Here is a 17,377-nt window from a genome sequence, read left to right as displayed (position 1 = left end):
TCTGAGTGCCTGGAAACATTTCTCCAGTACACTAATGCCTATGGAACATGCTGTTTTTCTGCATCTGCCAGCATGACATGCTGATAAATATGTAAGCAGCTTTCCCCATTATTGAATGTAATGGAGCTTAGGACCTTTATTTTCCAGTACACTTACAACTTCATACATATCCCATTGTGACTGAAAAAAATATCCATTTACCAGTCAGCTTGCCCTCCTGGCTCATGTGGAGTGGAGAACATCCATTTTAACCTTTTTTTTAAGCTTATCAATAGACATTCTAACAAGTCTAGATTTTCCATTCCTTTACTGGATTTCCAAGCTTGAAGCTGGTTAAAATAATACCCATTGTCTGTAGGATTTAGTGATTTAAATACAATAAACACAACTCAGTGATCCTACCATGATTCAACATAAAGCATCAGTAAGGCTAAGATTTAGTCACTCATGGACAGGTCACAGGCAATAAGCTAAAATTCACAGCCGTGACCCATCTATGACTTGTACTATAAATACCCATGACTAAATCTTAGGTAGGCTGTGGGGCTCCTGGGTGCCACTGCTGCTCCTCTGGGGGCCTGGGATGCTGCTACTGCTTGGGGGCAGGGGCACCCAAGCAGCTGTCCTGTGCAGCTGGCTCCAGGGCCGCCCCAGCTGCTTGGGCAGCACTGGGGTCAGCTGCACTGGCTGCTGCAGAAGTCACAGAGATCCCGGAAAGTCATGGAATCCATGACTTCCGTGACCTATGTGACAGACTCGCAGCCTTAAGTATCAGTAACAAACTTTATTGAGCATTGTCCTGCTATAACCAACACTACCATTTAATGCCTGCTGGGTGGTACCACACATGGCAGCTCAATCTACTTTCTGGTATAATCTTTAGAGTATTAATAGCCATTGTCAAGGTTCCTCCCCCACTCTGAACTCTAGGGTACAGATGTGGGGACCTGCATGAAAAACCTCCTAAGCTTATCTTTACCAGCTTAGGTCAAAACTTCCCCAAGGTACAAAATATTCCACCCGTTGTCCTTGGACTGGCCGCTGCTACCACCACCAAACTAATACTGGTTACTGGGGAAGAGCTGTTTGGACGCGTCCTTCCCCCCAAAATACTTCCCAAAACCTTGCACCCCACTTCCTGGACAAGGTTTGGTAAAAAGCCTCACCAATTTGCATAGGTGACCACAGACCCAAACCCTTGGATCTGAGAACAATGAAAAAGCATTCAGTTTTCTTACAAGACGACTTTTAATAAAAATAGAAGTAAATAGAAATAAAGAAATCCCCCCTGTAAAATCAGGATGGTAGATATCTTACAGGGTAATTAGATTCAAAAACAGAGAACCCCTCTAGGCAAAACCTTAAGTTACAAAAAAGATACACAGACAGAAATAGTTATTCTATTCAGCACACTTCTTTTCTCAGCCATTTAAAGAAATCGTAATCTAACACATACCTAGCTAGATTACTTACTAAAAGTTCTAAGACTCCATTCCTGGTCTATCCCCAGTAAAGACCAGCATATAGACAGACACACAGACCCTTTGTTTCTCTCCCTCCTCCCAGCTTTTGAAAGTATCTTGTCTCCTCATTGGTCATTTTGGTCAGGTGCCAGCGAGGTTACCTTTAGCTTCTTAACCCTTTACAGGTGAGAGGAGCTTTCCCCTGGCCAGGAGGGATTTCAAAGGGGTTTACCCTTCCCTTTATATTTATGACAGCCATAGAGTTTTTCCCTTAAATGCATACTAAGCCACAGCGCAGGGTTTGTAATTGGTTATAACTGTCCCCAGTGAGCCAAATTTCAGTTCATTTGTTCAGCTGTTAGATACTTGACGCACAAAATAGAATAGGACTGGTTGAAAAATGCAGAATAAAAGTGAATTTTTGAAACTCTTAGTTGAAAAATAGCAACATTTTTTCTTGCAAAACAATTCAGAAAATGTACTAGCAAAAACAAAAACAAACAAAAAAAACCACAGTTTGAACAGGGCAGTTTCAGGTTTTGACAAGATGTTTGTGAAAAAATATACAACTTTTTGTAGGATGAATATGAAGAGTAAACTATGATCAACTGAGTTCAAACACTTAGGACCAGGCTTTTGAAAGAACACAGCACACAATGGCTCTAAATAAACTCGCCAGATTTTCAAGAATGCTCAATACTGAGTAACTTCTGGGTGCTGAGCACTTTTTAAAACTGTCAGTGTTAAGGTACCAGATGGGATCTGGGCTCTTTTGAAAACCTGGCCCTTATTTAGCTCAATTGTCACACCCCTAAATGAGAGCAGAAGCAGATTCAACAGAAATTTAAGTTCCTAAAGGTTCTCTGCTGGCATAGTAATTACTGTGTTTCCATTTCTGTTAATGACATCTAAGAACTGGAAACACAAGCAGCGGTGGGGGATTAAGTAATTAGGGAGTATTAGATGCATTTGAAGATCAGGGTCATAGAAAAAGAGGAGAGACAGAAAACTGTGGGCTGCTTGTCTGCCTGACAGCTATAAAATATTCTCCTTATCCTCAGCTTGGAAGCTATAAAGGACAGAGCTTCACGCTACAGATCGGCTATTCTTTTTTATCCCAGTTTGGAGAGCTGTGGTTTTTATGGGTGAGTAAAGCTTATGCTAAATATAGATAGAAATTATATTTAATACATGATGTTTAATTTTCTTCTTCACATAGGTATTGCAAAAATGTTTGGGATTTCTTATAAATATAAGATTGCCTTGGGATCATTTAATTATGGAGGTTGATATTCTGGTACATGCATTACTAAAGTGACCTGAAATCTTTTGTGTCACATATCAAACAGTCTGAGAATAAAAACAGTCCCAAAAGAATGCAAACAATAAGGTGTATTTGAATATTAACAAGCTGCAAGAAAGCATCAAATTCTAATTTCATACAGACCCACCAATTCACACCAATTTGTAAGAACAAAATAAAATGCAGCACAGCAGTTTGAGAAGGGAGGTTAATTGTTTCATTGCCCATTGGATGCACAGGACTAGATACATTGTAGCTTGTATATTTATGGATCTAGATGCCACCCAGGGGGAGAGAGGGAAGTGCTGAATTTAAATGGTTTGGTCTTAAGTGTGGGTTAACAGGTTTCAGCAACTGGCTAGGTAAAGGAGGAGGGTAAAGCCTAACTTTGAATTGCCCTATTTTGTGAAAAGGGTCACATTTATAGTAGAGTTAAAACATATTTGAGATTTAAATTCTGCTCTTTGAATGATCACCAAAAAATACCAGCAAGGGCAAATCAAATATTAAAGGCAAGATTTCTGTCACCCTAAATCAGATTATAGTAACTTACTTTTCAATTAAACTTAATGACATCACTGGGACTAATCTCCGAGTAAACATGAGTAAATGTGAAAGAAGCTGTCCCTAAATGGCTTATGACAACTGAGCAGCTGTGTGGAACAATTACCTTAATAAATAAATAATAGAACAAAGTAATTTAAAAATAAAGTACAAGCTCTTCCCCTGTAGCATTCAGAGCATTGCGCGCACACACATTAAAATACAATTAAACCGTATAAGAGCCAGATATATTTATTATGTATTATTATTCTATCCTATGTAGGGTAAACCACTATAATACAAGCTTCTTTGCACTTGGCTCTAGCCTAAAGGGTAAATGCTAGAGATGGTTGAATTAGAGCTTTTTTTTATTTATGCATTCGTCATCAATCAGTCCCATTTTCTGTATTCAGTGAATATTTCAAAAGAATAAGCTACAGATTATGGGTTGCTGGCAAAGTGTTCACTTCTGCTCTTTTGTAACTGCTAATCAGTGTGAAATAGGTCACATGACATTATTTCTGGTCCCTGGTTAGATTAATGAAACTTTGAACAGCAGAATAGCAAATGGAAAAGAACACCCCACTTCAGGTATAGATTTGTGACTGTTTCTTTCAAAAAAAAAATTCATTCATTTGAAACAGTTTCATACTCATATTTTTCAGCAATATTGCAAACTAATCTAGATGCTGGCAATTCTTTACATGTGTGGCTCTCAGTTTTCACAGTATCTGACCATATACTGGTTACTTCTTCAACAGCATTACACTAACACACCAGTACTACAGGGAAATCCCAAAGCTGCTGCCTTTGATTCGAGCTTTTTTCAGAGATTTGGAGGGGAGGGAGAGAGGGTCAGATGTGCTTTATAGATTGGAGTCAGCAAAGCTTGTTGTTGCCTGTGCCTGAGGGAATGTCCGCTCCCCTGAAGTCAATAAAGTTACACTGACTTACAGTAGCTGAGAATCTGGCCAATTGGATTCAAACGTGTGGTTTTGAGTGACCCTGAGCATCCTCAATTCCAATTGAATGTGAGGGTGCTCAGCACCTTGCAGGACCCAGGGCCAGATTAAGTTACAGGGAATTTAGGCCACTTTACTCTTGAGTGACAGCATCCACATCTAGTTGGTTAATGTACTTTAAATTATTTTCATTGACTTAACACCTTTTAGTTGATTCACCTCAGCTGTCCTACATGTCCCCATTTAGACAAGCCCTAAGGTTTGTGTAACTAAAACTTGACAAGGACCCAGGGCCAGCAGCCCCTCAATCTGCTGGTCATCATATGATTTATTTTTTTTAACTGGGTTATTTTTCTTTCTTCGTATTCACGGATAGAACTTGATTGACCGACTCTTTTCTGTGCTGATCAAAGTTGTCTTCATCTTCTTTAAATATAGTTCCTGTGGCTTACTCAATAGTGATTAAAACAATGTTTTTAAGATACTTTTATGTTGCATTACCACTTTTCTGCTTAGATACCCTAATGTCCAAGACACATGTTCTATATTTATTTAGACCCTTTAATAATACATAAGAATCCATTCATCCAGAATGCAGTCCAGCAAAATCATAAGCATGTGCCTAACTTTAACCATGTGGGCAGTCCCATTGATTTCAGTGCTTTGCTAGAAGAGCAAATGTAGAATGGCCCCAATCACTATTATATTTGGATTGAAAATACATTGGGTCAAATCCTACTCCTGCTTATTACTGATGTAAACCTGAAGACACTCCATTCATTTGAACAAAGACAGCATCTTCCTGGTACCCTGGACCTGCCCAGAAATGCAGATATTACAATAAAATATCTTCACATGTCAAAAAGTGGACTGTCAACTCTGTCTACAGTGGATGCCTATTCATAGTTCCTCTGGCTTTACATTGGTGTAAATAAGAGCAGAATTTAGCAGCATGGTTCTCATCTAGATGGATCTCAAAATACTTTACAAACCACATACAGAGCAGAATCCTTTTGTCAACCATGGAAATGTGAGTGATTATATGACTTTTACAGCAGTCAGAAACACAACTGTTTAGGAAAGGTGTCTGATTATAATAGGGTCACAGTCCCTTTCCTGTATTATACTAAGTGCCCCTTTATGCCAAATGGCAAAGGAAACACCCCCTCTCTCTTGTCACAATATTAGCAAAACAGTGCCTTGTAAGCTATCATATGCAAACTGGTGACACGCTGGTCATGAGTATCATTGTGTAATTATATATACAGGTTACGTATAAAGAGTTATGCTGGAAATAGGTTATGGAGGCAATTGATAAACAAGCCTGCCCCAGACAAAGAAATGTAGCTTTACCTGTCTGCATGGATCAAGCTAATGGGTGGCTAAGGAAAACAGAAGTACATTTGTATCTAAGGTTGATAAAGAGATCAAGCCAAATTGAGAAAGCAAATTGACCTGAGGATGAAGGGCTATAAAAAAGGAAGAAAGGGGACTCCGTTATCTGTTTCTTAGGGGACAAAGGGAACAGCTCTCTTTGATTCTGGGAGAAGTGGATCCTCCTAACTGAGGGGCTGGAGATGCTGATGACTTGATGTTAGTGAGGAAGGTGCTTAACCAAAGATTATGGCTCGCTGAAGTTAAGTTTTAGACTCTAGAAAGCATGTTATTTTTGGTTTGTTTGTAATCATTCCTGTCTTTCTCTTCTAAGTATCACTTAGTATTACTTAAATCTATGTCCTTTTAAAATAAACTTGTGCTTAGTTTTACTATAAATTATCTCCGTGCTGAGTATTAAAGTAAAATGTTTGAGTGAGTGAGGGCCCACAAGGTGGTGTCTGCTGCCTCCAAAGAGACAATGCACGCTTGGTTAATTTTCTGTGAGCGTCACAGTGGGAGGGACTGGACACTGCAGAGAGATAGAAGCCTCTGGGGAACTTGGGATTCACTGAATGTTAGCGGCAAGGTTTAAGATTCTGCCAATCTAAGGCATTTGCTGGTGAGACAGACTGGTGTGGCAGGGAGCTGTCACACAGCTTAAGCTCCAGCAAAGCACTCTTGTGGAGGCAGACAGGTAACACCATGGCTTATGGTTCTGGGCTCCCTAAGGAGAGTGTCACAGGGACCCACACAAGTAATTTAAAATGTAACCATCCTAGGAGTAAATATCCACTACTGTCAGAAGAGGTAGCCCACATCTGAAAAGGGAAGGTATTTCACTGTAAGAGCTGCATTTCCGGCAATGTCAGAGAATCTCTCCGATACTCCTTTGTTTGACCTGTTAATGGAAATAAATATTTTGCATACCTGAAGTTTCATATTCTACCTAAACTATTTTATCATTCTTGAGTCACTTCAATATTTTTAAAAAATGCCTGTGTTTATGATTTTAAAAAAGGAAAAAAATGTAGACCAAAAATACCCAATATCCTGTAGAAACAAAGAAGGCCAGACAGTTGAATTTCTCACAGTATTGTATGAGCTTAAAGACAGCCCTTTTGTAGAGATTCCTATTAGTCTGTCTCCAGGCTCTAACAGCTAGAGAAATCACAGATGTAGAAAGGCTAGTAGATTATCCTGTCCTACCATCAGTTTACCAGTGTAGGACTTGTTCACAGTCAGGTTTTGGAGGCACTGTCAGTAAGACATACAGAAATGGACCTTGTCCAAACACTCAGACAAAAGGAAAGGTGAATAATGCCATATCAGAGCACTGAGGGAGGGTATGGGTCAAAGCAGAACCTTTGCCACTCCATTCCCCAACCCCCAATTATCTGATCTGCTTTGTTCACATAAAATGGAAACCACCTTGACCTGAAGAAAGTGTAAGGAATGTAGTTTTCTCCCTAGTTAGAAGTCTTAATTTTTGTTAGGGAAACAGAGAAACCGAAAGACCTGTCCCAGCAGGCAAAAGCATTTTCAGTCATTTTAATTTAGTCCTTGTTTCTTCTCTCTAATATGTATCAGTCAGCAGGGCAGGCAGTTGAGTTGATGTGTAATGCCAAAACAGTACACAAATCATCAGTCAAAAGACACTCTCTGAGAAGGGCAGTACCATCATCCGTCATAGATGTTTAGCTGTATCATTTATCTCACTTACAGAGAAGGGCCAGAGTCTCAAAATTAACTCCCTCAGTTTTGGGCACTGACACTAAATGTTCAGATAAACCCACTGAACAGGGAGGTCTGGGTCACAAAGTTTAGATCTGGATTTGGATCTGAATCTGAGTTTAAAAACTACAGGAAAGTTCCGTTTTGTACTGTACTGTAGTCGGTTTCTTTAGGGAGAAGGTTGGGTGGCTCACATCTGTCCAGGCTGGAGGCAGAACCAGTGAAATACTATTTTTGTGGACCCTAAAGAAATTTGGGATTTTCCTATATTTTAGTTATCAACACATGAGATGTTTAAAAGAACATTTTAGACTCTTTAGGCCTTTGGGCCATTAGACTTCAAGCATTTCTAAATAGCTCAGGTTTGGGGGGGGAAAAAGTTCAATAGTGTCTTTAACAATTCGGTATGGAGCGGTCAAATTTTGTGACTCTACCAGTCACCCTCAAATCTCCAAACACCCAATAGTCAAACCTCATCTAAACATCAGAAGTTAATTGCTTGTACTTGTACCTTCCTTGACAGATTGTCAGAAGCTGCTTGTTTGACTTCACCCGCAAATAAAAACAAAACTGCAATTAGTCAGCTTGGATCCCCCCCCCCCCCCGCTTACAATTACAGGCAGAGAGCAAGTTTTAGGGCAGGCATCCTTGCTCCAATTCCTTAGCTTAGTTGTCTCTAGTCAACTGCTCTCTTGGGGCGGGGAGATGGGAGAATTCAAAGAGAACTCAGTGTATCCTAGTGATTCCCAGCAAAACAGATTGGTCTGTAGGGGACTGCTCTAGCTGGAGTAATTTAGAGCAGCCCCAGTCAGGCAGAGGATCTGGTGAGTGGAAAAGTAGCCTAGATGCATCTTTCATCCTATACACATGTACACAGGTCATACCCAAAACCTTGCAGGGCTCATTTGGCCACAAGGCTGCAAATTAGGGATCCCTCTCTCCAAGATAGCACAATAAATTGTGCATTTTTTGCAAGGCATTTTTAAAAAGTTAACTAGCCTCCATGTTTATGGGAGTGAAAGGGAGAGCACAGTCATTCTTTTAAATGCCTTCCACACAGAAACAATAGTCACTCTTCAGAAAAACAAATAACCTTCTCCCACATCTATTTGTTAACATGGGTAATGCAGGGAGTAGCAAGAATTTGCTTGGTTGGTACAATCCTGAATATTTACTTCTATTTGAAATTCTTTATGGCTACAGGCTAGGCAGGAGTAACCTACAACACTGTCCAAAGAAACTACAAAAAAGTAAGGTCTGCTGAGAAATTGTTAATTATGTCCCTGTAAACTTTTGGATACTAGCTTTAAATCCCTTCCAAAGTGCTTTTTAATCTGCTGATACAGTTTTAGAATTCTCGTTACCCTTGAGTTCAACGACAGCACAAGACATATAGTCTAACATGGATGTAAGTGGCTTTTCACAGAGACTGAGATAATGGTTTATCTGACTTGAGACAATTTTCCGGTTACGGGCTTAAAAGTCTGAAAGAGATGGCAAATCTGTTCCTCCTTTACTGTATTTTATGCTCCAAGGTAAGACACTTATACTGGAAACAACATAAGTCAGCCAATCCTGAGACATTGTCATGCCTTTGCAAAGATGAACTATAATCAATCATTCACTAAAGGCTAGCTCCTAATACCTTTATGCATGTTATGTAGCACCTTATGCCACAAGTAGTCTCCCTGCAGTCAATGGCGCAGATTCTGCAATCCTTGATTTCAGTTAGACTGTTCAGAGTAATACATTATTTCTCATGTGCAAGGTTAGGCTATTTGGCCTCGTGTTTTAGTTAGTTATTGACACATGCCAGTCACCAATATTTGTTCATATCTGATTTTTATCCCTCTGTTTCATTACCAAACAAATACCTGATCTTTCTCCTAGGGGAGGAGGACTGGAGCCTTACATTTCTTCCACTGAGTATGCAGGCAGGTTTGTTGTAGAGTTACTCATGAGAGTTGAAGAGGGAAAAATACTATGAGAAAACAAAAGCTTATAACAAGCTGCATGGCTTTTGAAGATGTATACGAGACTAAAACAAGACTTGTCAAATTGTTTTTGATTGTGCCCACAGAAAGACCCTACAGCTATTTTTCCAGCATTATGAACTTACCATGTGCTTTCTTAACCTGAAGCAGAATTTCTAGCATAGCATGAGCATAGACTCCCATCTACTATACACTATGCTCTTTAGATTACCTAGAGAGCATTCATATTCCTGGTTTTAGAAAACTCTTCTCAAAAATTAAAGATTAGCAGATGAAGGGTTTAGTTAAGTGCAGGGGTGCACAAACTACATCCCACATCCAGCCCCTCGGGGCTTTGGATCCAGCCTACGGGATTGCCACTCTCAGAAGTGGCCAGTACCATGTCCCTGCAGCCCGGGGGGGGGGGAGGAGGGGAGGGCTCCCTGCATTGCCCTTGCCTCCAGGCACCACCTCCCGCAGCTCCCATTGGCCAGGAATGGGGAACCACAGCCAATGGGAGCTTCGGGGGAGGTACCTGGAGGCTTGGCAAGGGCAGCACGCGGAGCCCTGTGCCCTCCCTCCCCCAGCAGCTGCGGAGGGATGTGGTGCCGGTTGCTTCCCGGAGCAGTGCAGCGTGGGGCCAGGGCAGGCAGGCAGGGAGCCTGCCCTGGCCCCGGTGTATGCTGCCGCCGCCCCAGAGCCTCTTTTTTAGGTAAGTAGTGCCAGGCTAGAGCCTGAACCCCTCCTGCACCCCAACTCCCTGCCCTGAGCCCCCTGCTGCACCCCAACCCCCTGCCCTGGCCCTGAATACAATTTTCCCCACCCAGATGTGGCCCTCAACCCAAAAAGTTTGCCCACCGCTGGTTTAGTGTATAAAATTGCTGAGGAAGAGGGAAAGGATCAGGTTTAAAAAAAAACTAGACCTAAATTGGGGTCGTCCATTGACATGAATGGGGCTATGCTGATTTACACCAGCTGAAGATCTGCCAGATTTAAAAAAAGGCAAATAACAGAGCAAGAAATGATTTCCTGTATCTCCCAACATTTAAGAACTAGGTTCTGTTTCCTCTGCTAGAATTTGAGATCATTGGATGAAGCTAAAGCTAGACTAATTCAGATTAGAAATCAGGCACATTTTGATGAGGGTAATTAACCATTGGAACAACTTACTTAGTGATGTGGTGGATTCTCCCTCAACCGAAGTCTTTAAAGCAAGATTTTGATGCCTTTCTAAAAGAAACATTACAGCTAAGACCGAACCTATGGGCTTGATGCAGGAACCAACTTGATTTAACTCTATGGCCTTTGTTATGCAGGAGGCTAGATTCTGTGACGATAATGGTCATGTCTGACATTCAAATTTATTAATCTACAGCCATCATTTTTTTCCCCCCCCTGTGTTCCTTGCAGTGCAGCTGCTGCCACCACTCAGATGATCGTGAAGCACCACATAACACACACTAACATTGTGTAGCTCCTTGTACCTGTTCTACTGGTTAGACCCCACAGGGGTGAGCCTGCTACTGCACTTGTACTGATGGTTGTGACCCTTTAGCTTAGTCACAGGCTTTCACGCCCGGACATCCAAAGTCCACTCCCTGCAGATTAACCATGCCCCTGGGTGGGTCATCAGCTTTCTCCCTCACAGCCCATTTCACGCACCCTGCCCCAGCTCAGTCACAGCTGAACTGACAGAACAGATTTCCGTTGATAAACGCTATCTGGACTGAAACATTCCGTAGGAATGCACTGATTCCATCCAACCTTTGACAGAAGCCAGGCGGGCTGTCTAACCAGCCTGCTTTCCTGGCAGCTCACTAATAGCCTAGGCACCGAAACAGATTGCCCTGTTTTGCCAGAAATTCTGCAATGTCGACCTTGGATTGCAATGTGGAACTTCCTTTTACCATACAGCTTAAGGAATAACCTGTATTTGTGCCATTGTGATCTGCTCTCAATGAAAGGGTTGAGGTGACTTTTTTTTCTTTGGCCACATAACTCCAGTTTAGGCTCAAACAAAGGAAGATGAGTAGGATCAGTCCTACACTGATTACACTCAAGCTCTAGTAAATAGCAAACAATTTGGGGGTCGGGGGAAGATGGATAGCAGCATCTAAAGGAGCATTTAAAAAAAAACAGATATTTGAATTTTTTTTCTTCAAGTCAGTCTTTCTTGAACATAGCTTTTATTCTACCACTTCTTATTCTCTTATGGAATTAAAATAACCGCTATAACACAATGGATTTTAACCAAATGGAATATTTTCAAGGACTGAGTGTCATTGTCCATATGGTGTTACTTTGACTGATCTAGTCCCTAGAGGAATAACAGAGCACCTGGATTTTTAATTACCAGGCTACATGAATAGCCCAGGATAATGCTGATTCTGTTGCATGCTAGTTTTAAAACAACCTCCTTTGAGTTTTCTGCCTTTTCACTTTCAAATATTAGAGATTTAGTTTGGAATTTCTTAAGATAGCTAAGATATCATTGCCATGATTAGAGATGAAACAGATTGTCTTATGGGGTTGGGAATCTTTAAAAGGGAGAATCCTAGGAGGCACCAGACCATTCACTCTGACCCCAATCTGCCTCAATATTTTTGTCAGCATTATAACCCTGCCTGTTAGCTACATTTTAAGAAACGTAACCTAAAGACTGCACAACTATCAGGGTGGTTGTTGTGGCATTTCTTAAAGCTGCATTCTGGAATCCTTTAACTCAAATGAAATCCCTTTAAAATATATAATTCTGTTACTTTCATGTGCATAGCCCTACAGAAAGGGAGATAGCTTCACTAAGTTCTTTCAGTAAGTTAGAAGAAATGGTTCTTCTTATCCACTTCCCTATTCCAGGGGTTCTTGCTGTATTTGCACCACTAAGCAGTGCTATAATTTCACAAGTTGCTTTGCTTTGACACTTCCCCTGTTGGTTCCCCTGTCTGTGTTGTCCTTTGCATGTGGTTTTGGGGAAAGTTAAGTGCTCAGACAAAAGCACAATAGGTCTTTTAATTATAAAACCTCTCCAATACAGATCGATGCCTACAGTGTGTTACTCAGGATAAATAAGGACATTGAACAGAAAGAAATTGATCAAATAAATCCTTTTGGGAATCTGGCCCTTTTTAATAGCACAGCAATTACTATAAAACACCAAAGTATAATATTTTCACAGCCAAACCTGCCAGTGGGGGGGGGGGGAGAGATGTGCAGGGGCTGGTAGGGGCAGCATGCTGAGAGAAGCAGAGCATTTGATCACGTAGATCCCTGCTTAGGGAGCCTATAAAGGCAGCCAGCCAATGGCACAGAGCTGGAAGCAGGGGAGTTTTAGTAGGAGTTTCTAAGGGGAGTTTGCAGGAGGGAGTGCATGTGTGCCTTCTCTTTGACAGGAGGGAAGGTTATGACTGCTACATAGACAGCAGTGGTAGTTGTGACAGGTTGGGTCACAGAAAGCCCCTTGGAACTGCCACCTGATTTGCTGAGACTACCTCTGAGCCCTTTTTTTCTGGCAGCTTGGGGCTTCAGTACCCTGTCTTGTTGAGCCAGACACACTAGCCTGCTGCAAACACAGACCCAGGTCTGAACCACATCCCACAAAAGCTGCAGGCTTAACTGAAAACAGCTTAAGAAGTGCTTCTGTCTCCAGCACCAGGATACCCAATTCCCAGTGGGGTCCAAACCCCAAATAAATCCGTTTTGCTCTGTATAAAGCTTACACAGGGTAAACTCATAAATTGCTTGCCCTCTATAACACAGAGAGAGAGATGTACAGCTGTTTGCTACCCCAAGTATTAATTACTTGCTCTGGGTTAATTAATAAGCAAAATGATTTTATTAAGTATAACAAGTAGGATTTAAGTGGTTCCAAGTAATAGACAGAACAAAGTAAATTACCAAGCAAAATAAAACAAAAACATACAAGTCAAAGCCTAACACAGTAGGAAACTAAATGCAGCTAACTCTCACCCTCAGAGATGTTCCAATAAGCTTCTTGCACAGACTAAACTCCTTCCCAGTCTGGGCCCAATCCTTTCCCTGGTACAGTCCTGTTCTGCTCAGGTGGTAGCTGGGGGATTTCTCATGACTGCAGCCTCCTTTGTTCCCCTTATATGGCTTTGGCACAAGGGAGGAATCTTTTCTCTCTAGGTCCCCACCCCTCTTTCTAAATGTTAAACCAGGTTAAAGATGGATTCCAGTACCAGGTGACAGTCACATGTCCTGTGAGACCCCAAACCTTCATTCTTCCCAGCCTGACTCACAGGATGGCTTGCAAGTAAACAGAACCACCTTCAGTCAATTGTCCTAGTTGATGGGAGCCATCAAGATTCTAAACCACCATTAATGGCCCACCCTTGGCATAATTACAATAGTACCTCAGTTATATTTTTATACTTCTAGTTTCAGATACATTTATACAAATAGGATGAACACACTCAAATTATAAGCTTTGTAATGATACCTTACAAGAGACCTTTTGCATGAAGCATATTCCAGTTACATTATATTCACACTTATTAGCATATTTTCATAAAATCATATGGAGTGCAATGTCACAGTAGTGACCCAGGGAATGGAGAAGACAATGAAGATCTTCAGATGTGGAAGGTGGCATGTACATTATCTTGGAGCAGGTATCTGAGAAGTGCTTCATTTGTATGAAATGCTGCCTGATAGATCTGATGGAAGAGAAGATCTAAGGTTTGGAGATGTAGATAGAAACTATGGTTGAGTTTTGAAGGGATTCGAGCAGATGATGGAGGCATGGCAAGAAGTGATTGAATGGAAAACTCAAGATGTGCAGATGCAAGCTGGACTGGAGAACTGGGAGGGGAGACTGCTGGATAAGGAAAGTGGAAGCATGAGACTGAGAACTAGCCAGAAGAAAGGACGAGCTAGTGAAGGAGAGCTCAGGAACAGGTTTGCTGAGTTGGAAAATGAATCGCAGGCAATAACGGAAGGTGGGAGAGCAAGGAAGAAGAGAAGAGCAGCTAGTCCTACAAGAAGAGACAGAAAATCAATGGAGATTGTAGATGAGAACAAAAGACAAGATGGCTTGCAGCCAAAAAACAGACCGGGGAAGGCTGAGAATTGCACCAACACCAGAAAGAGGCAGATTCTCGTGACTGGGGACTCCCTACTAAGGCCTGTCATCGGAGCAGATCCAGAGAACAGAAGGGAGTGCTGTTTACCAGGAGCTAAGATACAGGATGTGGACCTGAGGCTGAAAAGGACCCCAATAGGAGCTGGAAAGAGTCCACTGATGTTCCTTCATGATACTGCTAGATTCTCCTGTATTACATCAAGGGAGACTATGCAAAGCTGGGGAAGACGCTTAAAAAAATAGAGGCCGAGGTGATCTTCAGTGGGAATCTACTTGTCCCTAGAGGAGGACAACGAAGGCTAGACAGATTATTATGATCAACAGATGGCTCAGGCAATGGCACTAGAAGGAGGGCTTTGTGATGTTAGACCACTGGAAAGCATTCACGGGAGAGGACTGTTGTCATGGGATGGACCCTACCTGAATAGGGAGGGAAATTGGCACAACTGATTTAAAAGAGCTTTAAACTAGAAATCTGCAAGTCTCCCAACCATCTCCACCAATTTCCATGCCCGAGTCTAATGTTGAGGGGAAGGGAAATCAAGTGAGTGGAATAGAAGGTAGGAGAATTGATGTCAAGAGGAAAGGTAGCGCCAGCACCAATGATACTAACAGCCAGGCAAGCAGTACTGGCAGTGGAATGACTGTACCAAATCAGGCAAGGAATTGAGGTGAGGCCAAGCACAAACAACTTAAATGCCTATACACCAATGCAAGGAGACAAGGATATGGAAGTACAAATTACTACATCCGAGGTGGAAGTCAAACCCAAACAGCTTAATGGACCAAATCAGGGGGCCTGGATAATCATCCAAGAATATTAAATGAACTGGCACACACAATTGCAAGTCCCATAGCAAGGATTTTTAATCTGTAAAGTAATGGGAGAATTTCTAATGTAGTACCTATTTTTAAGAGAGGGGAAAAAAACAATCCAGGAAACTACAGGCCCATTAGTTTGACCTCAATTGTATTCAAGGTCTTGGAAGAAATTTTGAAAGGGAAACTAGTTAAGGACATAGAGGCAAATGGTAATTGAGATAAAATACAACATTGTACAAAGGTGCCAGACCAACATGATCACTTTAAAAAAAAAAAAAAACAGTTATCTTATTAATTAAATAGGAAATGCAGTAGATCAAATCTACCTGGGTTTCAGTAAGGCATTTGATACATTTCCACATGGGAATTTATTAGTTAAATTGGAGAAGATGGTGATTCATAGGAGAATTAAAAAGGTGGATAAGAAACTGGTTAAAAGGGAAATTAATTCATAGAATCGTAGGCCTGGAAGGGACATCCATAGCAATTTGTTTCAATGCTGAACTACCCTGACAGTTAGGAAGCTTTTCCTAATGTCTAACCTAAACCTCCCTTGCTGCAATTTAAGTCATTGCCTTTTTGTTGTAGTATGTCTACTTTAAATGGACACAAATCGGGAACAGTAACATACAAAAGCCAGTAGGAGAACACTTCAATCTCCCTGGACATTCTATAACAGATTTAAAAGTAGCCATACTACAACCAAAAAAACCTTCAAAAACATACTTCAAAGAACTGCAGAACTAACATTCATTTGCAAATTAACACCATTAATTTGGTCTTTAATAGGGACTGGGAGTGGCTGGCTCACTACAAAAGCAACTTTCCCTCTCTTGGTATTGACACCTCCTCCTCAATTATTGGGAGGGGAACCACATCCAACCTGATTTGAATTGGCCCTGTCAGCACTGGTTCTCCATTTGTAAGGTAACTCCCTTTTCTTCAAGTGTCAGTATAATAATGTTTGCATCTGTAATTTTCTCTCCGTGCATCTGAAGAAGTGGGTTTTTTACCCACAAAAGCTTATGTCCAAATAAACGTTAGCCTTTAAGGTGCCACCGGACTCCTCATTGTTTTTGTGGATACAGACTAAGACAGCTACCCCTCTGAAAGTTGGGAGTATTGCCAATACAGTAGGACAGGAATATCATACAGGAAGATCTGGAGGACCTAGAAAACTGGAGTAATTAAAAATGGGATGAAATTTAATAGTGCAAAGTGGTGGTTAGTCCCTAAGTGCATAAGAATTTTTGCTATAAGCAACTGGAAGTGACAGAGGAGGAGAAAGACCTGGGTGTATTGGCTGATCACAGGTTGACCATGAATTGCCACTGTGATGCAGCTGTGAAAAAGGTTAATGAAATCCTAAAATGCATCAAGTGAGGAATTTCCAGTAGAAATAGGGAAATGTTATTGACGTTACACAAGGCACTGGTGAGTGTTTATCTGGTATACTGTGTGCTATTCTGAACCCTCATGTTAAGAAAGGTTAATTCAAACTGGAACAGGTGCAGGTACTTGGATGATCAGAGGAATGGAAAATCTGCCTTCTGCGAGGAGACTCAAGGAGCTTCACTTGTTAGCCTAAATATCTTGAAATTAGATGAAGGTTTCTAACCATCAGAGGAATGGAGTTCTGGAACAGCCTTCCAAGGAAAGCAGTGAGGGCAAAAAATGTCATGAGCGTCACTACAACACCAAAAATGGGAATGATGAATTATCACTACTAGGAAAATGCAAAAAATTTTCTGGGGTGAGTCTTTGCAAGTGTTTTTATGGAAAAACAAACTTCTTAGTGACCAGTTTGTGGAGTAAAAATTGTTTTATTGCAGCTGCGATAACAAAGGCTCAGCACACTTCAATGTAATTTCTGTAGTCTACATCCCACGAACTCAGGCCATAAATCATCAAACACCACACCAACATGACTGGGAGTGGCATACATTCGTTGTGGGTTTCTGGAAATATAGATCAGAGTAATCACTCACACTTAAAGAAGCTTGAATGATTTTCTTAAAAGTACAGATCCTTGTTTCAAAATCTTCTCTTCCCCATCACTGTTCATCCAAAACCAAATATAACATACTCCTCCCCCCCCCCCC

General features: G+C 41.3%; 1 protein-coding gene across 1 annotated transcript in view; it reads left to right on the top strand.

Moving 5' to 3' along the window:
- Positions 1 to 2,500: 2,500 nt before the first annotated feature.
- Positions 2,501 to 17,377, top strand: part of LOC311523935 (rap1 GTPase-GDP dissociation stimulator 1-like) — a 52,797-nt gene continuing 37,920 nt past the window's right edge. Inside the window, exon 1 of the mRNA XM_084634504.1 lies at positions 2,501 to 2,608. Coding sequence (XP_084490630.1) covers positions 2,605 to 2,608 — 4 coding nt within the window. The 5' untranslated portion in view covers positions 2,501 to 2,604. The remainder of the gene's footprint in view (positions 2,609 to 17,377) is intronic.

The sequence above is a fragment of the Lepidochelys olivacea genome (genome assembly GCF_965140295.1).
Source record: "Lepidochelys olivacea isolate rLepOli2 genome assembly, chromosome: 7".
Lineage (NCBI taxonomy): Eukaryota > Metazoa > Chordata > Testudines > Cheloniidae > Lepidochelys > Lepidochelys olivacea.
This window is presented reverse-complemented; position numbering and strand designations above follow the sequence as displayed.